Source organism: Chlorocebus sabaeus, chromosome 6 (genome assembly GCF_047675955.1).
Source record: "Chlorocebus sabaeus isolate Y175 chromosome 6, mChlSab1.0.hap1, whole genome shotgun sequence".
NCBI classification, from domain to species: domain Eukaryota; kingdom Metazoa; phylum Chordata; class Mammalia; order Primates; family Cercopithecidae; genus Chlorocebus; species Chlorocebus sabaeus.
Genome location: NC_132909.1, coordinates 56,537,085 through 56,564,046, shown reverse-complemented (window position 1 = coordinate 56,564,046; position 26,962 = coordinate 56,537,085). Strand labels below are relative to the sequence as shown.

The following is a 26,962-nucleotide window of genomic DNA, read 5'->3' as shown; positions in this document are numbered from 1 at the left end:
CGCCTGTAATCTCAGCACTTTGGGAGGCCGAGGTGAGAGGATCGCTTGAGCTGAGAAGTTTGAGTCCAGCCTGGGCAACACAGGAAGACCTCCATCACTAAAAAAAAAAAAAAAAAAAAAAAAAAAAAAAAAAAAAATTAACTGGATGTGGTGGCGCACGCCTATAGTCTCAGCTACTTGGGGAGGCTAAAGTGGGAGGATCACCTGAGCCCAAGAGGTTGAGGCTGCAGTGAGCTATGATAATGCCACTGCACTCCAGCTTGGGTAATAGAATGAGACCATCTTTTAAACAAACAAACAACAAACAAACAAACAAAAACAAAAAAACCCAAAGTGTAAACAGGAGCCACTGACCATCCTGGACAAAGAAGTGTTTCTGTGCCATCACTGGCTCAGGGTGGGACTTGCTAAGGAACTGAGGGGCCCGGGCTCCTTTTGGAAGGCACTAGAACATCCCCAGGGAGCCTGCAGGCAAGTGTGGGGGGCACCTCTGTGGCTTCTCCTCCGGGTCTTGAGTGGTTCAAACCTGGCAGGCTGGTGTCCTAGGGCGGGGGCAGGGCCTGGAGTGTGGACAGCGCGTCCAAAAGTGGGCACGCTCAGTGTTTACTGCTATGAAAAATGAGACCAGGCCTGAGAGGCTTGTGGCTTTGCTGCCACCTCTGTTGCTCCTCGTGGATCGGAAAGACGGGCCGGAGCCTAAGGCAGAAACCAGCTTGTATTGGTTACCAGGAGTGAGCAAAAGCCGGGCGTTACAATCTGTTAACTGTGAGCTTCGGTGTCTCCAAGGAGAGGAGATGTATAAAGACATTCTTTCCGTCGGATTTCATCTAAGGTTTGGGCTATACGACCAGACAAACAGTGATTATTCCTGACTCCGTTTCTAAAGTGAGCACGCGTCTTTCTCCTCCCGCCCCTCCGCTCGGGCGCAGGCTGAGCATTGCTCTGAGCTCCTGCAAGCAGGGAAGTGAGGTTTTTAAAGGCCACGTGAGCTATTAGTACCTTCTGTGTGAATGAGAACAAAACATTTGGGACTGAATATACGGCAATGTACACATTCATAAGAAACATTCTAATAACAATTAGAGCACAAAACTATTGGTATAAACATTTTTCCAAAAAGAGAAAACTATTGCATTTCGTTAGAAAGCGCGTCCTGGGCCGAGGCTCGTCTTTCTTCTCTGCAGTTGGTTTGGGGCAGAAACTCCAGCACGCAGCTGTCCAACTGCAGCGGCCACATGTCTCCATGGAGACAAACTCGGTGTCTCAAGTTCGGGACTTCGAAAGTCCCGAATAGTTGTCCCCAGAGAAGAGTTTTGACTTTGAAGAGGACAAGGTGGGACTCGCTGGGGGTTGGGGTGCTCCGGGATTAATTCAGAGGGAGGTGTTCTGGAAGACTCCTGGAGCGGGACGCAGGCACTGCTGTTTGGACGACAGGCGGGATGGCTGCTTTCCGAAGTCGCGGCTGTGACACTGTTCCTGTTGGACAAACTCCTTCCACAGCCAGCGGCTTGATGGTGACAGTGAACTTGGACAGAGCCCCAGATCCTTCCTGGTGCTGATAGAACTTCTGGTTTTGAGTTTTTGGAAGACACTGCTTTGTCCTGGCACGAGCGAGCCCGTTTCTGTGGCTTGTTCTTTCTCGAGCTGTGGATCTGTCCAGGACACAGCGATTGTCAGCTGCCCCTCACGTCCTTTGGCATCTGGAGATGGGTTCCTGCAGCATGGCCGGCCTCCCGCCTCAGCGCATCGGGGCAGGGAAGTCTGGCTCTAAAAGGCCACAGGGCACCGCACCCAGCTGGGTCCCTCCCACATGGTGCTACCAGACAAGGGCACTCCACTTTCCATTCCTGAGGGGACTCCAGGGATGCTGGCGAGCTCTGTGTCTCCCCAGTGGTGGCAGGTAGGAGGGGAGAGGCCGTCCCTTTCTATTCGGGCTCTGCTAGGTTTTTTAATTTTTAAATCACGGTGAAAATTGGTTCCAGTTGAGTGTAGGGGCCAGCGCTCTCAGCACAGCCCCTTCAGCTCTTAAAGGGACTGGGGCCAAAGTCCAGAGTTCCAGCAGAGGAGGGTTTGTCCAGAACAAAGAACCCACGGTCTGGTGTGGCCCTGCTGGCTGTACAGGGGCCTGGCACCCAGAGCACAGCTACAGTCAGTGGGAGCCCCGGCCCAGGCTTCTGTAGCTTCAACAACTGCTTTCCTTCTTGAACACTCTCTCGGCCTTCAAGGGCACGCTGACCCCGGGAGCCCCCGCTTGAGTCAAAGTAAACATCCATCGTCTAAGAGGCACTAATTTGGTGGAGCCGGTGAAGTCCAGGTTCCCAGAGCGACTGGGCGGCATCTTCTGGAACCTGGCGGAGGAGCCGGCCGGGGCTGCTAGATGCCCTGCAGGGAGTGGTTGGGATCACTGCGCTCCCGCTTCACCAGGGGCTCGCCCAGGCTGTGGGCATCTGGGCCTGCCTCGCTGCCGCGCTGCTCATCGCCCATGTCGTCTGCGGAGGGAGAGGTAGGGTCAGTGTCCATCATCAGGAGGGCATGGGAGGGAGAGATGGAAGCGCATGTTCCAAGAGCTGCTCCGGCACGCCAGGCAGGGTACTAAGGACACATGGCAGCCTGTGGACCGCGCCTTGGCCTCTGCTCCAGGCTGACCTGCCCTCTCCCACCTACCTGGTCACCCAGAGGTGCCCCCAGGTCGGGCCAGGCGAAAGAGCCTCTGCCCTGTGCCTCCCTTCCCCAGGGCCGATGGGCTGGGGCCTCTGGGGTCCTCCTCCCACCCGCGTGGAGCAGGGACGGGGCTCAGGGGCTCCTCCGGCCTGCCTGTCCCACTCTACTGCTGGGCATGGGTGCAGGAGACCAGAGGCTGCCTGGTCCAGACCTGGTGCTGAGGTCCCTGGGCAGCGGCTACCCAGAGGCCAGCAGCACTCTGAGCCCCAGCCGAGCCAGTCTGCAGTGGCGCCTGCTGCCCAGGGCCCTCACCCACTGTCTGGACGCCAGATCCCAGGGCCCTCACCCCGCCAGGGGCTGCCCCCATTTCCACCTGCTCATCATGAGATGAGGCAGACAGGCCACGGCCAGGAGTACCACCCTCCTGGGAGGGCCGTGGCGGGAAAGCCGCAGCTGCACCCACCTTTGTCAAGCAGCGTCAGCGACAGAGAGGCAAGATCGTTGAACTGAAAGAGAAACCTGGAGTCAGGGGCGCCTGCAGAGGGGTGGCAGTTGCTGTTTGGGGGCTCTGGGGATGCTGGCCCAACCTTGCCTTGAGCCACGTCCTCCGTTCACAGTAAAGCAGCCAGGGTCTGCCCTGAGAAGTGGCTCTGATGCTGCCAGGCGTCTGGGTGGGTCCCTGTCCCCTGTCCAGGCCGCCTCTGGGAACTGCTGGGGGTGGAGGGTGCTGACTGCTCGAGGTAGTGAGGGGACAGGAGCTGGTTCCCAAGGTCCCCTGGGTGTGGCTGCTCCGGGTTTTAAGGTGGCATGGAAGGGCCGTGGGCCAAGTTATCTTTGCTCCCTGAAGTCTGTCTACAGCATGAAAACCACTCCTTGGTGGCCCCAGAGCCCGGCGTCCACGCCAACACGCAGAGAACAGACAGCTTCCACAGTCTCTGCACACGCTGTGGGGCCCTGGCCACCGACTCTGAGAGTGCAGTGGCCTCTGGGTAGTAAGAGGGCAGGGACCCTGCCATTCATCAAGCATCACCTCGTTTCTTCCTCGAGGCAAACCCACCCAGCAAGTCCACTCCAAGGCGTGGACCCCAAAGAACTGAACACAGGTGTGCACACAAAACCCGCCCACAAATGCCCACAGCAGTGCCATTCACAACGGCCACAGAGAGGGAGCGAGCACGCAGCACGGAGGCACGAGGGTCAGCGCAGCGCGGCCAGCCACGCACTGGAACACAACTCAGCCAGGAGAGGAACCAGGCTCTGACCCGGGTCACAGCGCAGACGTCACGTTCAGTGAGAGACGCCGGACACAAAAGGCCACACAGTGTGTGATCCCATTTCTATGAAATGTCCAGGACAGGCCGATCCCCAGAGGCAGGAGGGGCCGCGTGGGGGCTGTGCTGCGGGAGGGGGCTGTGCTGCGGGAGGGGGCTGTGCTGCGGGAGGGGCTGTGCTGCGGGAGGGGGCTGTGCTGCGGGAGGGGCTGTGCTGCGGGAGGGGGCTGTGCTGCGGGAGGGGCTGTGCTGCGGGAGGGGGCTGTGCTGCAGGAGGGGCTGTGCTGCGGGAGGGGCTTGGGAGTGACTGCTCCTGGGACGGGGTTTCCTTTTGGGGTGATGGAATGTTCTGGAACTGGACAGTGGTGCCAGCTGCACCTTGTGAATGTGCTAAACGCCACTTTATTATACACTTTAATGTGGAAATACCCACCCTATGTGTATGTCACCACGATACGGAGAACACTTTGGGCGGTGTGTCCAAGGCCTCCCCTGCGTGGCAGGACACCCAAGGACAACCTCCTTCCAGAGCCAGCGGTTTGATGGTGACTGTGAACTCGGACAGAGCCCCAGAGCCTTCCCGGTGCTGATCAAACTGTGGTTTGGATGTTTTGGAAGACACTGCTGTGTCCTGGCATGAGCGGGCCCGTTTCTGTGGCTCTTTACAGAGCTGCGGATCTGTCCGGCGGCAGAGCAGCGGGACCTGTGCGTGTCCTCTCTCCGGGCTGCTCAGAGCACACTGCCCTCTCCCCACAGGCCTGGCCAAGCCCCAGCAGTCCTGCCCAGGAGGGTCCTCACCTCTCCCATCACAGCGATCGGCGTCTCTCCGGTGGCCTCCGCGACGCGGTGCTCCACCAGGTAGAACATGTACTCGTCGTAGAGCAGGCGGATGAGGTGGAAGGAGCCGAAGCTGGCAGCGCTGCGCAGGGTCAGGTCCCGGATCACCATGGAGCTGGGAGCAAGCGGACAGAGGCTGGGGACCCTCAGGGGAACATGGAACCCGGGTCCCGGGCCAGGCTTCATGGCAGCAACACGCCCCCTGCTCTGTGTTCCCGGGGGAACCCAGACCCTGAGTGATCCTAAGACCTGCCGGCCTGTAGGGGGCCGATGACTGCCGAGACCCTGGGCCCAACATGACGGATGGGTGGGGCAGGCCTGCCCACTCAGTTCCAGAGACCGCCCGGGGGACAGGAGAGGGAGACAGGCAGTCAGCCCCAAAGCGACAGGCTGCTGGAAACACAACTGCGGCTGGTGCTAGCATGGGCGCTGGACGGAATCGTGGCTGGTGATTCCAGTAACATTTCGGACTCCGAATCAGAGCACAGGCTGGCAGCTGGTGCCTGTTTCCCCAGCAGGAGGTGCCTCTCCCCACCTTCCCCGTATCCTTGCCACCTCCCGCCATTCCTCAGCCTGTGGTTTCAGGCACCTAAACACAAGACAAAAAGCCAGGGTGCTTTAGTCTCTGTCAGCGAAAGCAGGAGTTTCAGAGACTTCAGCCCAGATCCAGTCCTCATCCAGCCCTCAGCCTGTGAGCTGAGAATGCTTTACGTTTTGAAATGGTTGGAAAAAGTCAAAAGAATAATTATATTCGGTGGCACGTGGAAATTACATGAAATTCACATGTTGGTATCCACAAACAGTTTCACTGGCATGCGTCATGCCGTTCCTATATTGTCTTTCCTAGGATGGCTGCAAATACTACCTGGTTCTTTCCAGGAGAGGCGGCCCCTGACCTGAAGGATCAATGTAAGACCAAAAGGGGCTGGGCACGGTGGCTCACGCCTGTAATCCCAGTACTTTGGGAGGCCAAGGTGGGCAGATCACTTGGGGTCAGGAGTTCGAGACCAACCTGGCCAACATGGTGAAACCCCATCTCTACTAAAAATACAAAAATTAGTCAGGCATGGTGGCAGGTGCCTGTAATCCCAGCTATTCAGGAGGCTGAGGCAGGAAAATTGCTTGAACCTGGGAGGCGGAGGTTGTAGTGAACCCAGATCATGTCACTGCACTCCAGCCTGGGCGACAGAGCAAGACTCCATCTCAAAAAAAACCAAAAACCAAAAAACCCAGAATGAAGTGGAACGATGTCTCAGTCCTCCTATGAGACCTAAATACAGCGGCGCCTGATGAAAACCTGTGGCCTACAGGCCAGGTGGTCCCCAATGCCCAAATGCCCCGTCTCGAACTAAGCTTTCATAAACTCTCAGTTACGTCTTATCAGTACTGTAGCAATAAAAAGAACACACAGGCTTGAGAAAAGCAAAGACAGCCGCACTGTGAAGACCACCAAAGCTGTCTATCCTTAGGTGTTAAGCACAGCTACAAAGCCCCCAGCCCCCTTCTGTTCCCCTGGGCCCACCCAGCTTGACTCACAAGCCCCCTTTCCCCAACGGCCTCCCCCACGCAGATGAGGTGCTGGCGCTCTGCACCCAGCTTCCCCACAGCCCCGGTGTCTGGTGCGATGCTTCAGTCCGAAGTATTTCCAGAACACCGCCTGCGGTCACCTCGGTATCTCCGGGTTCCCAAATGGGCTCGCAGCTCCCAGAGGGCAGGAGCATCGGCTAGCCACCATCAAGGGAGGCCCAGCCAGAGCTTGGGGATGACCAGCCAAGGCCTCAGCCCACATGCTACCATTTTCCAGTGGGTGCTACAGAAATAAATCCCGTCAAACCTAATTTTTATTTTTTTATGACGGCACTGCACATGCATAAGAATGAAGTCAGGCCGGGTGCGGTGGCTCACGACTGGAATCCCAGCACTTTGGGAGGCCGAGGCAGGTGGATCACCTGAGGTCAGGAGTTTGAGAGCAGCCTGGCCAACATGGCAAAACCCCGTCTCTACTAAAAATACAAAAATCAGCCGGGCCTGGTGGTGGGCGCCTGTAATCCCAGCTACTTGGGAGGCTGAGGCATGAGAATTGCCTGAACCCGGGAGGCGGAGGTTGCAATGTGCTGAGATTGCACCACTGCACTCCAGCCTGGTGACAGACCAAGACTGTCTCAAAAAACAAACAAACAAGAGAATGAAGTGGAACAGTGTCTCGATCTCCCTTGTGAAGAGCACCCCCGCCTTGCAGACGTGACCCTGCTCCCCTCCAGCTCTGAGCTGTGCTCTTCTCTGGCTGGCAGGTACCTCAGTCCTGCGCTCACTCTGCTCTTCTCGATTCTGCCGCTTGCAACCTCCCTCTGTCCACGGAGACGGGCGTTGGCATCCCTACACTGTCTCTTCCCTTGCTCTCCCTCCCCATTACCCCAGTGTGGCTTTGTGGTAATTTCTGGCTACACTGGTGTTTCTGTTATGTGGCAGTGGTGTGCTAGGCCCATGGCAGAGCCGCGCAGTCTGTTAGGCATGTGGTTCCTCTCATTCATTCACTCAGCCAGCATTTAAACAGAAGCGAGGTCCCGCACTCAGGTAGCGTGCCTGATCATGCAGGAGACAGACAACAGACAAGTGAACAGATGACGAGAGACAGGTGACGGTCAGTGCCAGGAGAAAAGCAGGGCATGGGGCATGGAAGGTGGGAAAGAACGGGTCGTCTTATTTACAGAGGCTGGGGATGGGGGGTTTCTCTGCATGGCTGTCTGGGGAAAGATGTTCCAGGAAAGAGGGGCAGGTGGAAAGGCCCTGAAGCACCATGGCCAGGGGAGTGTGTAACGAGGGAGCTGAGGAAAGGGAGGTGCTGGCTGGCCAGTTGAGGGGTTGGCAAACTTTTTTTTTTTAACTGAGACAGAGTTTGGCTCTTGTTGCCCAGGCTGGAGTGCAATGGCATGATCTTGGCCCACTGCAACCTCTGCCTCCCAGATTCAAGCGATTCTCCTGCCTAAGCCTCCCAAGTAGCTGGGATTTCAGGTGCCAGCCACCACACCTGACTTTTTTATATTTTTAGTAGAGATGGGGTTTTGCCATGTTGGCCAGTCTGGTCTTGAACTCCTGACCCCACGTGATCCGCCCACCTCAGCCTCCCAAAGTGTGGGGATTACAGGCATGAGCCACTGCACCCAGCCAGGCAAACTTGTTTTCATGCTTGCCAGATAGTAAATACTGTCAACTTTGTGCCCAACAGTCACACTGTTCTGTTTGCATTGACAGCTGTAGCTTATCTGTGAATGAATGCGTGTGGCTGAGGTTCCAATAAAACTTCATTTGCACAATGGGCTGGGGCAGTGATATAGTTTGGCTCTGTGTCCCCACCCAAATTTCACCTTGAATTATAATGATCCCCACGTGTTGTGGGAGGGACCCGGTGGGAGGTAATTGAATCATGGGGGCAGATGTTTCCCATGCTGTTCTCTTGAGAGTGAGTAAGTCTCATGAGATCTGATAGTTTTATAAAGGGGAGTTCTCCTGCACACACTCCCTTGCCTGCCACCATGTAAGATGTGCCTTTGCTCTTCCTTGAACTTCCGCCATGACTGTGAGGCCTCCCCAGCCATGTGGAACCATAAGTCCATTAAACCTATTTTTCTATATAAATTACCCAGTCTTGGGTATGTCTGTATCAGCAGTGTGGGAATGGACTAATACAGGTGGGGTAACAATTTGGCCCTGTGGCCATAGCTCATCCATGCGCTGGGTCATGCGGGCCTGTCAGGCACAGAACAGCTTTGTGTTTTCCTGGGGTAATAACTGGCTCTTTTTTAAAAAATGCTCACTTTTCCATGTACTCATGAGACTAAAACTCCTGACAGAACTGCAGGAGGCATCTTGATGCCTTTCCTGGGGACGATCCCTCTGGAAGCCTTGGCTCCCCTGCCCTGGTCTGCACAGGGTAGGTCTGTAGCTTGGAAATAATTTCCCATCAGAACTCTCAGGACATTGCTCTACTGCCTTCCAGGTTTCTGCACATTGTTCAGAAGTCTAATGCTGCTCCCATCCCCAGCCTGTCGCCTTCTCTCTGGAAGCTTTTATGGCTGTTTCTCAAGCTTAGTGTTTTGAAATTTCACCCAGAGCCTCCCTGAGAAAAGTCAGCAGCTTTCTTAGTTTGGAGACTTGTGCCCTTCAGTTCTGAGACAGCTTTTTTTTCCCCCCCCTTAGAGATGGGGTCTTGCTCTGTCACTCAGGCTGGAGTGCAGTGGTGCCATCTTGGCTCACTGCAGTCTGGACCGCCAGGGCTCAAGGATCCTCCCACCTCAGCCTCCCAAGTATGTGGGACCACAGGCACATGCCACCACGCCCAGACAAGTTTTTTAACTTTTTGTAGAGGTCCTGGTATTTTCCCCAGGGTGGTCGGGAACTTCTGGTCTCAAGCCGTCCTCCTGCCTTGGCCTCCCAAAGCGGTGGGATTATAGGTATGAGCCGCCATGCCCAGCCTCCAGTGATTATTTCTGTCTGCAGAACTTGCAACTTAGTTTTTAGGCTACGGTCGCCTTCTGGGCCTGCCCCTGGGAGCCGCTGGTCACGAGTGAGGCCCCCAGCCAGGTACTTGTTTTTTGGGGGTTCAGGCACTGCTGGAACTCTGCTGAGCCCTGTTTTTCTCTGAGCTCACCAGCCAAGCTACCCCTTAGAAGTTTGCCTCGGAGCTCCCCCCCCCCCCCCCGCCAGAATTCTCTGGGAGGTCTGGCAGGACTCACCTGTAAAAGGACCATTTCAGCAGGAACTGCCGGGCGGCCTTGGGGAAGCTGGGGCTGCCGGCATGCTGCTTCAGGACCTGGGTGACCACGCTGTCCAGCCAGCTGGCCCACTGGTCCAGGGAGCTCTGCTGCTGCAGGGTCAGCTTGAAATCCTGCTCCAGCCGCTGCACCACACTCTCCTCACACTGGCACACCCACGAGGCCTGCTCCTGTGGGGGGTGGAGGCCAGCGTCAGCAGCACAGACCCCCGCCACGGCAGCCCCCCGACCTAGCCGTGCTCGGGGCGGGACGTCATGCTGTGCTTGAGCCTTCTCGTCCTTGACCTTGACAGCTGCAAGCCACACCCTGTGTCCCCCATAACAGGGGCAGAATAGAGAGCCAAGGGGGATCCTACCCGGCTTCCGGGGACTCATACCCCGGTCTTTCTGGATCAAAGCTCATGCTATACGAGGTCTTCATTTCATTTTGTTTTAAAAGGGTGACTTCTAACTGTGTGTGTTGTGCATTTATTTACTTAATGGATACACCCAGGGCCTCAAATAAGCACAGCTCTGAATCTGCTGTGGGCCAGTACTTTGCCAAGCCCAGGGGACAGAGTCAGGAAAATGGCCACAGGGAGGTCAACATGCTGCCAGGATCCTGGAAACCAGGAGCCTTTGTGAGGAAAATGAGCAGGAGTGTTGGCCACAGCACCTGGACGCCAGAGGGCCCTGAGAGATGATGGAGTAGAGAGAGCTGGGGGCCGTGGGTGGGCTTTGGCCTGGGACCCGTGTCATGCAACAGAACTGTGACCAGGCTCGGGGCAGGGGGCCAGGTTTGCCATGGGCTCCACTCGGGGGGTTTGCTGGTTTTGCTGGAGGGCGGGAAGCCCAGGCCTGGGGGACGGCGTGGAGGAGGTCACCTGCACATTGGCAAAGTCCACGCGGTTGAGGTCGCTGAGCATCTGGTTGATCTGGGACGTGTTCTGCAGCACTGCCCGGGCCGCCTGCGCCAGGTGGTTGAGGGACGTGTAGCGCCGCAGCGTCTGGGCAAAGGCACTGACGACGCCCACCTGTAAGCCAGGGCTCGTGGTGAGCAGGGTTGGCGGGGAAGAGCCTGTTCCGCTGCACTCCTGGCAGGGGTGCCAGGGCTCAGGGACAACACAGGGAGCAGGGAGCAGGAAACAGCAACCTGGGCAGGGAAGAGGGAAGCCCCTGCTATTCTTAGGGACCCAGTGAGTGAGAATCAGTGAAGCGGAGACCTCGCAGGTGCATCGCACGCGTCGCTAGCTGAAGCCCGTGTCCCGCTGTTAGAATTCACAACCGGCACCATGCCCACTTCTAGAGTCCCTGCAGCTCTCTGGAGGGGCTGTTGAGACCACAGAGTCCTGGCTGCTATAGGGTCAGACTTTTAGTGGGTGTGGCCCGGGAATCTTATTTTTTTAAGAGATGGGGTCTTGCTTGTTGCCCAGGCTGGTCTCCAACTCTTGGCCTCAAATGATCCTCCTGTCTTGGGCTCCCAAAGTGCTGGGATTACAGGTGTGAACCACTGCACCGGCCCTGAATCTGAATTTTTAACAACGACTTGATCCATGCTTGCACCACTGCCTAACAGATCAGTTCCAAAGAGCAGGCGGGTGCCCTGCAGCTGCCTCCTTTCACCCAAGAGCCCTTCAAGAAATGCTCATGATGGCTGGGTGCGGTGGCTCACGCCTGTAATCCCAGCACTTTGGGAGGCCGAGGCAGGTGGATCACCTGAGGTCAGGAGTTCGAGACCAGCCTGGCCAGCATGGTGAAACCCTGTCTCTATTAAAAATACAAAAAAATTAGCCAGGTGTGGTGGTGGGCACCTGTAATCCCAGCTATTCGGGAGGCCAAGGCAGGAGACTCGCTTGAACCTGGGAGACAGAGTGAGGCTCTGTCTCAAAAAAAAAAAAAAAAAAAAGAAATGCTCATGAGAACGGTGGGTAATCACTCTCTTTTCCACAAGTCGGCCAAGGTTCTACATTTCAAATTCAATTGATTTGTGGCCAAGATTATAGCAATAAAAGTCACAGCAAGGAGATTAAATTTCCCTAATAAGATGAGCACAGAAACACACAATCTGTTCTGAATTGACTCAAAGATATGACATCAAATGACATCTTCTGTCGTTCCCCTTCCTGCCAGTACTGATGTGTCATCGGCTGTGTGCTCGGGGCTTCCTTAAGGGGCCAATTACTCTCATGACACAGGGACGAAGCCAGCGCTCTCCGGGACACAGTGGTCCTCATGCTGTCCTGGAGTGGAGCCCGTCCCAGCCATAGTTGGGGAGCCCAGGCCCCACCCCGGCCATACCTTGGTCTGGATGACCTGTTGTGGGAAGTCGCTCATGGCATTTGTCAACCAGCCTTCCAAGCTCTTGGCAAAGTTACGGATGCCCTGTGTCAAGGTACCTGGGGGATACAGAGCATGATGTCACCAGGGGGAAAGGCAGTGACTGGACACTGGAAATCAGCATTCAGTGTAAGAGCTGGCCCAAGTGCGATGGCAATCACCACCACGAAGAACGAGCCACAGAGGCCGGGGGAACTGAGGACACTTAGACACGGGAAGAACCGGGCGTGGCCCAGCGCTGCTGGTCACCACCCACTGCCTGTGCGGGTCTCACAGGGGCAGTTCTCCCCAGGGACACTGGGTGGTGTCTGGGGTTGTGAACGGTCGTCATGCGGGGTGACTCAGGCATGGAGTGGGTGGAGACCACGGATGCTTCTCAGCACCTCGTAGTGCCCAGGATGGCCCCACCCCAGAGAACGATCCAGCCCCGGATATCAACAGTGCCAAGGGAGAGAGGCCTTGACACACACACACACACACACACACACACACACACACACACACGAATACATTCTACCAACTTCCTAATTTATTTTAAAGTGGCTTACAATAAGAAACAAATAATAAGACTGTTAAAAAAAAAAAAAAAAAAAAAAGGCTGGCGCGGTGGCTCACGCCTGTAATCCCAGCACTTTGGGAGGATGATGTGGGCGGATCACCTGAGGTCAGGAGTTCGAGACCAGCCTGGCCAATATGGTGAAACCCCATCTGTACTAAAAATACAAAAATTATCTGGGCGTGGTGGTGGGTGCCTGTAATCCCAGCTACTCAGGAGGCTGAGGCAGGAAAATCACTTGAACCCGGGAGGCAAAGACTGCAGTGAGCCAAGATCGCGCCACTGCACTCCAGCCTGAGTGATAAGAGCGAAACTCTGTCTAAAAAAAAGAAACAGAAAAAAAAACAGAAAAATATTTTAAAATGCAAAAGGAAAGATACCCCAAACTTCCACCATAACATAGAAACTCAAACAAGGCATTGCCCTGAACAGTTTTCAGGCAGACAGCAAGGCCAGGCCAAATGAGAAAGGTAATACTGCTGTTTCCCATCTTCCAGCAAAGGTTGCATAGAGTTTACTCAGCAGGACGGAGAGCTGCCTGGTACTAATGGGCTCAGATGTTTGTGGATGGCCTGCGGGGCACAGCCCGTGGTCCTGATGCTGTGATTTATGAAGAGAGGCCTCTGTACCCAGCTTCCTTGACGACTCCCAGGGTTTTGGGGAGCTTGGCACGGGCCTGGACTGAGGGCCCACTCATGGTGGATGCTGTCATTGCCTCGGGAACTGGAGGCCCTGGGAGGTCTCCAAGGGCACAAGTGAGCCCTGCCATGGGCCTAGCTTCTTTCTTCGCTGTGCCCATCGCTCCCTCCCCACCCCCGCAAGTCCTGTGGGAAATCACAGGGCAGGGCGCTGGGGTGTGTCTCCTGGAATCGTATGGTGCTAGGAAGTGGGGTCTGGCTGGGGGTTAAAGGTCAGCCCCTACCCTAACAGGCTGCAGGAGTCCAGGGTCACGTCCCAACTGCTGCTTCTAAGTTTATGTCCCTGCCCCTCCTGTGGGGGTGGCACTCAGGAAGTGTCACTGTGGGGCTTCAGGGAGGCTGGAGGAAGGTGGCTGGTGGTCGTCTCTAAGACCAGGGTGGGCAGCAACCCCACATGGCCCTGGGCCAAGGCTTCCCGCACAGCGATGGCTCCAGGGCTGCGAGTAAGCTACTCCCAGAGGCCGGCCTGCACGCCCCCAGTGAACCTTCCAGAAAGCACCACGCCCAGCCCGGCTACTCTTGGCAGTGTCCTGACAGCAGGTAGAGCTCACCAGAGCCACTGTGACCTTCCCCTCGAGTCAGAGACAAGGACAGATACGCACGCCAGAGGACACACATTCCACGGCCCACAGCGGCTCTCGCTTAGGGATGTTTTTTGTTTGTTTGTTTGTTTGTTTGTTTTTGAGACAGGGTCTCACTCTGTTGCCCAGGCTGGAGTGCAGTGGTGCGATCATAGCTCATTGTAGCCTCGACCTCCTGGGCTCAGGTGATCCTCCTTCCTCAGCCTCCTGGGTTGCTGGGACTACAGGCATGCAACACCACACCCAGTTAATTTTTGTTTTTTTTTTAGAAACAGGGTCTCACTATGTTGCCCAGGCTGGTCTCAAGCTCCTGAGCTCAAGTGATCCTTCTGCTTCAGCCTCCAGAGTAGCTAGGGCTACAGGCACACACCACCATGCCCAGCTCATTTTTTTTTTTTTTTTTGAGACAGAGTCAGGCTGAGTGCAGTGGCGTGATCTCGGCTCACTGCAACTTCTGCCTCCCGGGTTAAAGCTATTCTCCTGGCTCAGCCTCCCTAGTAGCTGGGACTACAGGCATGCACCACCATGCCCAGCTAAATCTTTGTATTTTTAGTAGAGATGAGGTTTCACCACGTTGGTCACACTGGTCTCAAACTCCTGACCTCAAATGATCCACCCGCCTCGGCCTCCCAAAGTGCTGAGATTACAGACGTGAGCAACATTGCCTGGCCCCAGCTAATTTTTTTTTTTTTTTTTTTTTGAGACGGACTCTCGCTCTGTCGCCCAGGCTGGAGTGCAGTGGCCGGATCTCAGCTCACTGCAAGCTCCGCCTCCCGGGTTTACGCCATTCTCCTGCCTCAGCCTCCCGAGTAGCTTGGACTACAGGCGCCCACCACCTCGCCCGGCTTATTTTTTGTATTTTTTAGTAGAGACGGGGTTTCACCGTGTTAGCCAGGATGGTCTCGATCTCCTGACCTCGTGATCCGCCCGTCTCGGCCCCCCAAAGTGCTGGGATTACAGGCTTGAGCCACCGCGCCCGGCCTAATTTTTTTTTTTTAGAGATAGGGTCTCACTATGTTGCCCAGGCTGGTCTCAAACTCCTGGGCTCAAGCGATCTGTCTGCCTCATCCTCCCAAAGTGCGGGGGTCACTGGCATGAGCCACTGCGCCTGGCCCCTTTTGGGTTTTCTGTGAAAGCGATGGTCCGAGATGGCTGAAGATGTACAGGTAAGAAAGGACAGAGGAGGCAGGAAGAGAGGATGGAGCGGCGCCAGGTGGGGCCGTGGGTCACTTACTGGGGACCGGCCTCAGCACATCGGGGATGAGGATCTCCACCAGCGCCTGGTAGAGGATGTGGTCGCAGCTCCTCATCCATCTGAGGATGGGGTCGCATTGACACAGGGAGATCAGCTTGTCCTTGGGCAGGACGGCGCCCTCGGGGTCTTCGTCACTGTGGAGGGAGGGGGACAGGTGAGCAGTGGCCTGGCCCAGCTGGGCTCGTGCAGCCACGGGAGTGACCAGAGAGCCGGGCTGCGGGACTTCTGCCCAACAGTGGGGCTGGGGTTTTGCTCCCCATCCCTGAGGCTCAGTGGGTCCCCTCCCTCCGTGTTGCTCCCAGCGGTCCACGCTGTCCCTCCCCTGCCGGTGGTCATACTGTCATACTGCGTCTCACTGCAGCTATGGGTTGGGGTCACCTCTACTTGGGATTGCATCATGGTCACCTCTAAAATCCTCCCTACTCAGACAGTCTGACCTCGAAAAGGGGCAGATGGCAATGTGAATTTCAAGTCAGCTCTACCAAGTCTAAAAATCACAGGGACGGAGGCAGAGGGGTCTGAGCGCTAATTCTTGGAGAGTTGATGCTTTTGTTTGTGGGTTACCTGTGGACGTCAGCAGGGGGCTAAGACTTGAGGGGGGCTGTGAACCCAGCCAGGGTGTGGCAGTCACCTGGCAGGAAGAGAGGTGGGGCCGTCGCTGGAGGAGGCCTTGGAGTTCCAGAAGGAGAACCACAGCTTCTCGATGTAGTGGAACTGGAGGTTCATCACCACATCTACAGTTGCCTAGGAATGAAGGCACCGGTGAGACAGACGGGTGCGTGCGCCCATCACGTGCACTCAGCACACGTCAAGTGGGCAGCTGTGATCCGGGCTGCAGCGGGGTGCCCTGGAATCCCAAGGGAGGCCACAGAGAGGAGAGGAGCAGGCGATGGACATGGATGTGGAGGGGCTGCTGCTCCAGAGAGGATGCTTGTGGGGGGCTCGGGGCTCCGTCTCCTCAGCATCACCCAGGGACACTGGGGACCCTGGCCTGAGCGAGGGCAGTTCCCGGGAGGGACACACAGGAGCTGCCTGCCTGGGCTGGGGCGGTCACCTCGCAGTGCCGTCTGTACACCAGCTGCAGGGCCTTGACGTCGTGCAGTGTGACGCCATCCTGCAGCAGGACGCTGCCCAGGTCGGGCGCTGGGAACTCGGGGAAGACGTGGGAGACATCTGGGGGAGGAACACGGGAACATCAGAACTGGGGCTCTTAGGAAACCGCGGACAACTGGAAGGCCATGGGTGGATGGGGGGCCCAGAAACAGATGTTCTGCCCCACCCTATGCAGTCAGAGAATTTGTTTATTTCTTTTGTTTTTCTTTTTTGAGACAGGGCCTTGCTCTGTTGCCCAGGCTGGAGTGCAGTGGCACGATCTCGGCTCACTGCAACCTCCAGCTCCTGGGTTGAAGCGATTCTTCTGCCTCAACCTCCCGGGTAGCTGGGATTACAGGTGTGCGCCACAATGCCGGCTAAGTTTTGCATTTTTCAGTAGAGACAGGATTTCGCCATGTTTTGGCCAGGCTGGTCTCGAAATCCTCACCTCAGGTGATCCGCCCACCTCGGCCTCCCAAAGTGCTGGGATTACAGGCGTGAGCCACCATGCCTGGCCTTTTTTTTTTTTTTTTTTTTTTTTTTTTGAGACAAAGTCTCACTCTGTCACCCAGGCTGGAGTGCAGTGGCATGATCTTGGCTTACTGCAACCTCCTCCTGGGTTCAGGTGATTCTCCTGTCTCAGCCTCTTGAGTATTTGGGATTACAGGCGTGTGCCACCATGCCTGGCTAATTTTGAATTTTTTTGGTAGAGATGGGGTTTTGCCATGTTGGCCAAGTTGGTCTCAAACTCCCGACCTCACGTGATCTGACTGCTTCGGCTTCTCAAAGTGCTGGGATTATAGGCGTGAGCCACCGCGCCCGGCACAGTCAGGGAGTTTGTAAGCATCAGTTTTCTCAGGTAGAAAATGGAGAGAATATTACCACCTCCCAGGAGCATTAAATATGCAGCACAGAGAAAGCCCTGAGCCCGAGCCCCGGCACACAGCCAGTGCCCAGAGCCAGCTCAGGGCAGCACATCTCGGGGAGAAGGCCAGCCACAGTGTCCCTACAGTGATCTCCTGAAGATGGGCCTGACCCCACCTCAATCTCTGCAGGAGACTCAACCCAGGAGGATTCTGTTTGGGCTCAAAAAAGATCATAAACTACATGGAAGCCGCTGAGTGTGTACAGAGCCCGCCTGAATCACGACACTGATACCAGTGAGCCTTCCTTGGCCATCCCCCAACCCCCCGCCCTCCCTCATGGCAGGTTCTGAGTTAGGGCCTTCCTGGGGCAGAGATGGCACCACCACTAGGCCAGCTGGGGAAGAACGCTGTCCCCTGAGCAGCCCCCAGGGAGGAAGCCAAGACCACCTCATGTGGGGGAACCGGGAGCACCCCGAAAGCTCCAGGCAAGAAGGAGGAAAGCTTAGATGGCAGGCAAATCCTGGTGCACCCTGAGTAGAGAATACCTAGCACTCTTTCTTCCTTTTTTCTTTAACTTGAAAGGCAGAGTCTCGCTCTGTCACCCAGGTTGGAGAGGAGTGGTGTGATCACGGCTCACTGCAGCCTCGAACTTCTGGGCTCAAGTGATCTTCCTTTCTCAGCCTCCTGAATAGGTGGGACCACAGGAGCTTGCTGCTATGCCTGGCTAATTATTTATTTATTTTTTAGTATGTTGCCCAGGCTGGTCTTGAACTCCTGAGCTCAAGTGATCCTCCTGCCTTGGCCTCCCAAGGTGTTGGGATCACGGGCATGAGTCACCTGTCCTCTAGTGTTCTTCCTGATGGTCATTGGATTTTATTTTCTCATTTTTCTGATGGTCACTTTATATATTACCTTTTTTTTGGCATGTGCTGATTATTCTAAAGTCTCAGGGATGTCAAAAAGAAGGTCTATGGAGAACTTTCTATTTGACCAAAAAGGTGTCTCATAAGAAAACTGTCGGAAGCGGACGTTTAGACGCCACTGGTTCTGCTGGTGTTGAAACCCAGGAGTGTGGCGAGCCGATGGGAGCCCTGCCCTGGGGCCTGTCGGGGCCTCTCACCAATGTACTGCTGGTGGTGCTGGCTCTGCGCGGCCATGGTCTGTTCTGGAGTGCTGTGCAGGCTGCTGTGGGAGCCGCTGTCCCCAAGGCTGTCCGTCTTCTGGGCTGGCCGGTACCTAGGCCGGGAACACACATGCCACCGTGAGGCCCAGCAGCCCTACTGGGGGTGGGCCCAAGGAGTGGGGGGCTGGGCAGGATTCAGTCAGGCATGTGCGTGTATGATGTTTACAAGTTGCAGTCGAATACACACAACACAAAAGTTACCATCGGAACCATTTTGAGTGCACAGCTCAGCAGCATGAAGCACATTCACGTGGCTGTGCAACCGTTACGATCGTCATCTCCAGAACTTATTCATCTTCCCGCACTGAAGCTCTGTCCCCATGAAACACTCACTCCCCATCCCTGTCCCCAGCCCCTGGCACCCCCCACCTGACTTCCTGTCTCTGTGAATCTGACGACTCTAGGGACCTCCTAGGAGTGGGGTCATACAGGATTTGTCCTTTTGCAACTGGCCTGTCTCACTGAGCGTTGTGTCCTCAAGGTCCACCGAGTTGTAGCCTGTGTTGGAATTTCCTCCTCCTTGTTTTTTTTTTTTGAGACGGAGTCTTGATGCAGTGGTGTCATCTCTGCTCACTGCAAGCTCCGCCTCCTGGGTTCACGCCATTCTCCTGCCTCAGCCTCCCGATTAGCTGGGACTATAGGCACCCACCACCGTGTCCGGCTAATTTTTTGTATATTTAGTAGAGATGGGTTTTCACCGTGTTAGCCAGGATGGCCTTGATCTCCTGACCTCGTGATTCGCCTGCCTTGGCCTCCCAAAGTGCTGGGATTACAGGCCTGAGCCACCGTGCCCAGAATAGAATTTCCTCCTTTTTAAGGCTGAATAATATTCCATCATATGGATGAACCACAGTTTGTTAATGGACACTTGAGAAAATAGATATATATTTCCCCCTAACATTTCTCTCTCAGAAAAAAAGTGAAATTCTTGGCCGGGCACAGGGGCTCACGCCTGTAATCCCAGCAATTGGGGAGGCCGAGGCGGGTGGATCATCTGAGGTCGGGAGTTCGAGACCAGCCTGACCAACATGGAGAAACCCCATCTCTACTAAAAATACAAAATTAGCTGGGCGTGGTGGCGCTCGTCTGTAATCCCAGTGACTCAGGAGGCTGAGGCAGGAGAATCGCTTGAACCCGGGAGGCGGAGGTTGCAGTGAGCCAAGATCGCACCACTGCACTCCAGCCTGGGCAACAAAAGTAAAAGTCAGTCTCAAAAAAAAAAAAAAAAGGGGAGGAATTCTTTGCTTGAATCACAAACATCTTATTATTGGCGCAACCTCAGAAGTTCTGAGACTTTCATTTTGAGCCAGACAGTGGTGGCCGCCTGCGCAGGCAGCGCTGAGAAACACTCGAGGAAGGTTTTCCAGGTGCTGGGCTCCTGGGAGGCCGCTGTGTGGTAGGGAGGGGGCTGGCCTGAGCCGGAGCATCTCTGGGGAGCCCCCCTCCTCAAATACAAAGCGGGGCCAGGCCTACAGGGAGGGGGGAGACCATGCCGGTGAGGTGTGTGTGAACCACCTGGCTCAGGGCAGGCTGTGGGCGTCACAGACACAGGCTCAGGCTGTGGCTTCCAAATGCAAATGGCATCAGCCTGTCGCCCTGAAATGTGTGTCGCTGCTCCTAAAATGACACACTGCCTGGAGCACAGGGTCACAGGTGTTCGCCAGGGGCCCAAACTGAACAACAGCAGCGAGCTCCAGAGTCCGTGTCTGCAGACGAGGTACAGAAGGAATACCCTGGAAACTCTCCTGGAACCTCCAACTCCTGGGAGTGGCTGTGGTCAGGAGTCACTGGCTGACTCAGAGCAGCTGGAATGGGTTTTCGAGATACACACATATATGGATGGATCTGTGCAGAGGGCCCAGCACCAGGTGTGAAGGTGCCATATGGGGCTACTGCAATGCGGCCCCCGGCTCTCAGGGTGGGCACTTGTGGAGGCACACTAGGAGGCAGCAATATTTGAATGGGCCCTAAACCAGGGGCCAGCAAACTATGGCCTGAGGGCCCATTCTGCTACTTGTTTTTATAAATAAAGTTTTATTGGCACACAGCCATACCCATCATCTTCATGCCGTCTGTGGCTGTTTTCAGGATGATGCAGCCGAATTGAACAGTCACGACAGAGACTGTCTGGCCTGCAAGGCTAAGATATTTGCTGTCTGGCTCTTTACAGGAAAGGTTTGCTGAGCCCTGCCTTAGAAGATGAGAAAGTTTGTGATGGTTGGAGAAGAGGATATTCCAGAAAATGACCAGGGCTTTCCAGCCACTGGATCCAAAGGTCAAGAAGTCGTGACTTGAGCACATCTGCTGCTTTCTCCTGGCTTCTTGGGTTATTTGCAGAGTCCTCTCTCTCTTTACTTCCTCAGTTTTACAAATTAAGGGTCTATGATTCCAACTATAAGACACTGGGTAAGGGGAAAACGGTGAGAATGGTAAAGGATTAGCGGTTGCTACAGACGGGGGCACGGAGGGAAAGCTGGGTAGGCAAAATGTGGAGGATTTTTAGGGCTGTGAAAGGACTCTGTGTGACACTGTGATGGGGGCACATGTCATTATAGGTTTGTCCAAACTGTAGAATGTACAACACCAAGAGTGAGCCCTGATGTCGACTGTGGACTCTGGGGGGTGACGCTGGCTCCATGGAGGGTCATGGGTCGTAACCAGTGCACCGCTGTGTGGGGGAGGCGGATGGTGGGAAAGGCGGTGGGGAGCGGGGCTGGGGGTGTAGAAGAACTCTCTGTACTTTCTACTCCATTTTGCTGTGAACCTAGAATGACTCTAAAGAATGAAGTCTGTTAAAAACAGTTTTAAATGGTCTAAACAAAAGTCTGAAAACAGTTAGCTGCAGGAGGCTGCATCCCGGCCTCCTGTGTCTCCTGCTAGACTCACCTCATTCTCAGCAGAGGGGGATACCTTGGCTTTCCCAGGATGCTGGAGATGAGGGAGTTATGATGAGTTCATTTCTTGTTGGAGAAACACCTCTCCCTCCATGCTCCAGGGGAAAGCCAGCCCCGCCCAGCTCGGCCCACGCACCCACCTGGGCTTCTGATGCATGGGCTGCTGCCGCATGGCCATGTACTGCGTGTCCTCCTGCAGCCGGTTCAGCGGAGAGTCTGGCTTCAGACGAATCCCGTAGTAATGGTACTTCGAGTTGCCCCTGGAAACCAAACATCCCAGGGTCAGCTCCCTTTGCCGATGTCCTGAACAACAAGATAGGTTGGGATTCTTTTTCTTTCTTACTTCTTTTTTTTCTTTTCTGAGACAGAATCTCACTCTGTCGCCCAGGCTGGAGTGCAGGGGTGCCATCTGAGCTCACTGCAATCTCTGCCTCCTGGGTTTAAGAGATTCTCCTGTCTCAGCCTCCCGAGTAGCTGGGATGACAGGTGTGGGCCATAATGCCTAGATAATTTTTGTATTTTTAGTGGAGACAGGGTTTTGCCATGTTGGCCAGGCTGGTCTCAAACTCCTGGGCTCAAGTGATCCTCCCACCTTGGTCTCCCAAAGTGCAGGGATTACAGGCGTGAGCCACCGCGCCTGGCCTCTTCTCTCTCTTTGTTTTTAGAGACAGGGTCTCACTCTGTCACCCGGGCTAGAGTGCAGTGGTGCAATCACCGCTCTCTGTAGCCTTGACCTCCTGAGCTCAAGTGATCCTCTTGCCTCAGCCTCTGAGTAGCTGGGACTGCTGGCGTGTGCCACCACACTCGGAAGGTAGGTACTGTTTTCTGGCCTTTCACTTTGGCCTCTCTGGTTCAGCATTTCCTGAACTGCGTGAGGAATGTGATGAAGGAATTCTGCACCTAATACCGTTGTCATGGAGAGCCCTCTCTCACAGGCTAGTATAATACAGGCTCGGACAAGTCCTGTGTGGAGAGCACCAGGTCAGCTTTGCTGAGCTCCACATGGCCTATCTCTATTATTATTACCATTATTATTATTATTAACAGCTCTTCCCCATCCCTTTCAGTCATCTAGTAACACATTTTGGAAAAAGGCACAGTTTGGGAACTATTACATTAGTTTATTACAGGAGAATGATGATCAGAGGGCTTTAAACAATTGAGCTCAGAAAACGGCTCACAGTGTCCTTACAGGAGAGCAGCACTAACCTGCAGGCATGGCTGTGGAGATACCAGCTCACAGGATGCCGTTTCTCCAGAGCTGGCAACAAGGACACGCAGGAAGCCCCTGGGCCCTCTTTTTATTTCTTTTCCTTTTATTACTATATTTTTGAGACAGAGCCTCACTCTGTTGCCCAGGCTGGAGTGCAGTCGTGCGATCTCGGCTCACTGCAACCTCCCCCTCCCAGGTTCAAGAAATTCTCCACTTTGGGAGGCCGAGATGGGCGGATCATGAGGTCAGGAGATCGAGACCATCCTGGCTAACACAGTGAAACCCTGTCTCTACTAAAAAATACAAAAAACTAGCTGGGCAAGGTGGCGGGCACCTATAGTACCAGCTACTCAGGAGACTGAGGCAAGACAATGGCATAAACCCGGGAGGCGGAGCTTGCAGTGAGCTGAGATCCGGCCACTGCACTCCAGCCTGGGCGACAGAGCAAGACTCCGTCTCAAAAAAAAAAAAAAAAAAAAAAAAAGAAATTCTCCAGCCTCAGCTGGGCGCAGTGGCTCACGCCTGTAATCCCAGCACTTTGGGAGGCCGAGGCAGGTGGATCATGAGGTCAGGAGATCAAGACCATCTTGGCTAACACGGTGAAACCCCGTCTCTACTAAAAATACAGAAAAATTAGCCGGGCGTGGTGGCGGGCGCCTGTGGTCCCAGCTACTCGGGAGGCTGAGGCAGGAGAATCAGCTGAACCCAGGAGGCAGAGGCTGCAGTGAGCCGAGATGACGCCACTGCACTCCAGCCTGGGCGACAGAGCAAGACTCTGTCTCAAAAACAAAAGCAAAAAACAATAAATGGTAAATCCAGCTTTGCTGGATAAACCAGAGGCTACATTTTGTTTGTCTGTTTGTTTGTTTGACACAGGGTCTTGCTCTGTTGCCCAGGTTGGAGTGCAGTGGTGCAATCGTGGCTCACCGCAGCCTCAACCTCCTGGGCTCAAGTGCTTCTCCCCTCTCAGCTTCCCAAATAGGTGAAAGTACAGGTGTGCAAATAGGTGTGCACCACTATGCCTGGCTAATTTTTAATTTTTTTGTAGAGATGAGGTCTTGCTATGTTGCCCAGGCTGGTCTTGAACTCCTAGTCTCAAGTGATCCTCTTGCCTCGGCCTCCCAAACTGTTGGGATTTCAGGCGTGCACCACGACACCTGGTCCAGAGGCTGCTCTAAACAAACAAACAAACAAATGTATTGTTTGGGAAATTTCAAAAGGAGAGAGAAAACCAGTTTCTCTCTCTGGAGGTTAGTGCTGCAGGTTAGTGCTGCTCTCCTGTAAGGACACTGTGAGCCGTTTTCTGAGCTCAATTGTTTAAAGCCCTCTGATCATCATTCTCCTGTAATAAACTAATGTAATAGTTCCCAAACTGTCCCATCACCGGCTTCTAAAGCCGACGCCGCGGGCTACGCCCGGCCACAGCCAAGGCTGCCGCCAATTGAAAGTAACTGCAAGCACTCCAGAGGTGGCTGCAAATCAGGCCACCTGGACAGGAGGCGGAAGCCTGGCATTTTCCCAAAAGCTCTATTTCTTGGGAAAGGAAGAGGAAGGACAGGTCGGCTGGGGGTCGTCTACCCACCTAGTGCCCAGCCGCCGTGTCCTCAGCCCCATAAACACAGAACGGATCAGTTTCCCGAAGGAGGCAGCGTTCACCGGGTCCAGCTTGTGCTCCTGGCAGTGCCGAAGGTAGTGGTTGTAAAGAGAACTTCTGGGGAGACTCACACCTTCCGCAGTTTCATAATTATCCAACAGCCACTGGAGCTGCGAAGAGACAGACACGCCTGCGTTTGTCAGAAGCCTGAGGAACGCTAACATGCCAACGTGGACTCGTTAAGAGAATTACTTGCGTTCCCTGTATCACCAAACGGGATGAGGAAATCCATCTTTTCTTTCTTTTTGAGGCAGAGTCTTGCTCTGTCACCCAGGCTGGAGTGCAGTGGCGCAGTCTCGGCTCACTGCAGCCTCTGTCTGCTGGGTTCAAGCAATTTTCCTGCCTCAGCCTCCCAAGTAGCTGGGATTACAGGCGCCCAACACCACACCTGGCTAATTTTTGTTATTTTTAGTAGAGATGGGGTTTCACCGTGTTGCCCAGGCTGGTCCCAAACTCCTGACCTCAGGTGATTGGCCTGTCTCAGCCTCCCAAGGTGCTGGGATTACAGGCGTGAGCCACTGTGCCCGGCCGGAAATCCATCTTTGTGGTCGCTGATTTGAATTCTCTAAGTAGATTAATGAATAGCTCATTTTCTTTCATTTATTGATTCTTCCATGTTTAGCCTGGTTTTCCGTTTCCCGGACTTAATTTGTAAAAATCTGGGTGTGATCAAGAACTACTAGGTTCTGTCTTCAGAATGCCCACACACCACCACACAGGGTTTAAACACCAAATAGCTCCTCAACATACAGGAATGGAGAGAAATTCTGATGCTAAACAGGAAGATTGAAGATGACTTGGGGGACCGCACAGTTCCGTGTTTTGTAGTAAGCAGTGAGCTAACATGTACTGAGATCCCTCATTGAGGGAGGTACAAATGGAAATTCAATAAAATACACAAATGCTTATATGCACGGTTTTGTGTCCGAGTCAAAAGGCAGGACATAGCTACTTGGGAGGCGGAGGTGGGAGGATTGCTTGAGCCCAGGACGTCGATACTGCAGTGATGCTAGGGTCACGCCACTGTACTCCAGCCTGGGCGACAGAGCAAGACTTTGTCTCTTTCAAAAAACAAAACAAAAAGATGGGCTAAATGAGTCTAGAGCCAAGAACTATGCCTCGAGAGGTTAACATCCAGTTAGAAGGGCAAGAACTGTCCACAGGAAGAGCTCAGTCCCCACACTGGGCTTCGACGCAAAGGTGTCCCACCCACCAACTGATGCCCTGAGCCAAGTACCTTAAAGGCTGCGGCTTAATTCTGGTTTCCACCTCTCCCTCTGTTATTGTCTGTCCCCTGATCCAGAGAGGTTTGCTATGTGAATACAAAAGGCTTCACTGATGCCTGCGATTTGGAGAAAGACAGGAATTCCACGCACAGAAGCGAGGCCCGAGTCCAGATCCCACATCAAGAGCGTGGGGGGAAACCGGCTGTCCCCACCTGGTCCACTTTGTGCGAGGCTGTCGGCAGCTTTGTCTAGGCTGAGCCCTGCTCCCAGAGCTTTGAAGGGCTCCTGTTGCCTGGGCCCTTCCGAGTGGGCAGTGCTGGGTCCTCAGCCCTCCCGCACCGGGCATGTTGGGTTCCTGCACAGCCCTTGGCCTGGGAAGCCCTTGTCCCTGTGCCCCACACACCCCACAAGACACAAAGCAGGCCTGTCCCCTGGGAAATATCTGTCCACTCACCACAGCACCCTCCCCCACACTATCACGTTTGCCGTCTGTTTGCCCCCGCTCCCCCACACTCAGCATTGCAAGCTGGGGAGGAAGTAAGCGTGCATCTCCTTTTTATTATTTATTTATTTATTGAGATGGAGTCTCACTCTGTCACCCAGGCTGGAGTGCACTGGCGCAATCTTGGCTCACTGCAACCTCCACTTCCCGGCTTCAAGCGATTCTCCTGCCTCAGCCTCCCAAATAGCTGGCATTATAGACATGAGCCACCAAGTCTGGCTTATGTTTTTTGTATTTTTAGTAGAGATGGGATTTTGCCATGTTGGCCTCAAATTCCTGACCTCAGATGGTCCACCTGTCTTGGCCTCCCAAAGTGCTGGGATTACAGACATGAGCCACTGCACCCGGGCTTCATCTCCTTTTTATGAAATAGTGCTATGGGGTGGTTTTGACCAGCCCTGCAACAACGACCAGCACCTCGGGACCCCTCTTATCTCATCTAAGACCCACCTGATCCAGTGTGTCCTGACCCCTCCAGCCCTAACAGGGGCTGACCCAGGGTCACAGTGGAGTGAGGACTTGCCCTGGGTTCTGGAATATTTCACAGGATGACAAACAGGTCAAAGGTTGAGGTGAAGGGGTGTGTGGGGCCTGAGCACGGCGGTCTTGTAAGCCGAATCGCAGGTGCGCTGTGGGGCTGAGTCCATTTTAGAAAGGGGGAGGGCGGCTGGAGTTCAGGGTAGAGATTGGGACCAGATGTGTTACCCTGGAACCAAAGAGCTGAGGACAAAACCTCCAGAGGGGTGGGAAGAGTCACCTGGCAGGGGCACTGCCCACGCGGGTGTTGAGGATGAAGAGGAGCAAAGCCTAAGTCTTGAAGTGCGGGTCCAACCTCACGTGCTGCCTCTGGGGCAAGCCAGGAGGCCTTCAGACCTCCTGACCACAAGCTCCCCTCCAGCTCTGCTCCTGCAGTAAGTCCTGTGGCCAAACATCCCTCCTTACCAAGGGCACAGGAGTGGTTCCTGCCACAACCCCTGAGCTTGGATTCCGGTTTCCTGGCAGCCCCTGAATCACTCATGTAGCCTATCACCTCCTCCGCGGCACCAGGGGCCCCTCGCCCTCTTGCTACCACAAAGTCTGCCTCCTGCCGCCTGCAGGGCCCTGTGTGAAGTGCAGGGTCCACCCTGGCCATGAGTGCAGGTGATGGATTAGCAGTTGCCAATTTCATCTGTCCGGTGTTGGGTGCCATGTGCTTGGCTGTGCCCATCACCACCGGGAGGGACCCCTGCCCTCTTGTCCTTTGAATCAGGGAGAGTTAAAACAAAGGACCCTGAGAAGGGCCCCGGAGTGGAGACTTCATCTCTTTCTCACTTGCCTCTTTGGGAAAAGGACATCAGAGTTTTCACTTTCCATCGAGTCATTCACAACATTCATCTTCCAGCTTTC

General features: G+C 54.7%; 1 protein-coding gene across 7 annotated transcripts in view; it reads right to left on the bottom strand.

Moving 5' to 3' along the window:
- Positions 1-697: 697 nt before the first annotated feature.
- RFX2 (regulatory factor X2) overlaps positions 698-26,962 on the bottom strand; it is a 121,667-nt gene continuing 95,402 nt past the window's right edge. For all 7 annotated transcript variants that reach the window (XM_007994962.3, XM_007994965.3, XM_007994966.3 and 4 more), the window contains 12 exons: positions 23,777-23,958; positions 21,122-21,241; positions 18,025-18,140; positions 16,001-16,119; positions 15,578-15,690; positions 14,926-15,080; positions 11,818-11,915; positions 10,404-10,553; positions 9,503-9,711; positions 4,731-4,884; positions 3,125-3,167; positions 698-2,489 (listed from right to left, as the gene is read on the bottom strand). In XM_007994962.3, the coding sequence (XP_007993153.2) occupies positions 2,374-2,489; positions 3,125-3,167; positions 4,731-4,884; positions 9,503-9,711; positions 10,404-10,553; positions 11,818-11,915; positions 14,926-15,080; positions 15,578-15,690; positions 16,001-16,119; positions 18,025-18,140; positions 21,122-21,241; positions 23,777-23,958 (1,575 nt within the window). In that variant the 3' untranslated portion in view covers positions 698-2,373. The remainder of the gene's footprint in view (positions 2,490-3,124; positions 3,168-4,730; positions 4,885-9,502; positions 9,712-10,403; positions 10,554-11,817; positions 11,916-14,925; positions 15,081-15,577; positions 15,691-16,000; positions 16,120-18,024; positions 18,141-21,121; positions 21,242-23,776; positions 23,959-26,962) is intronic.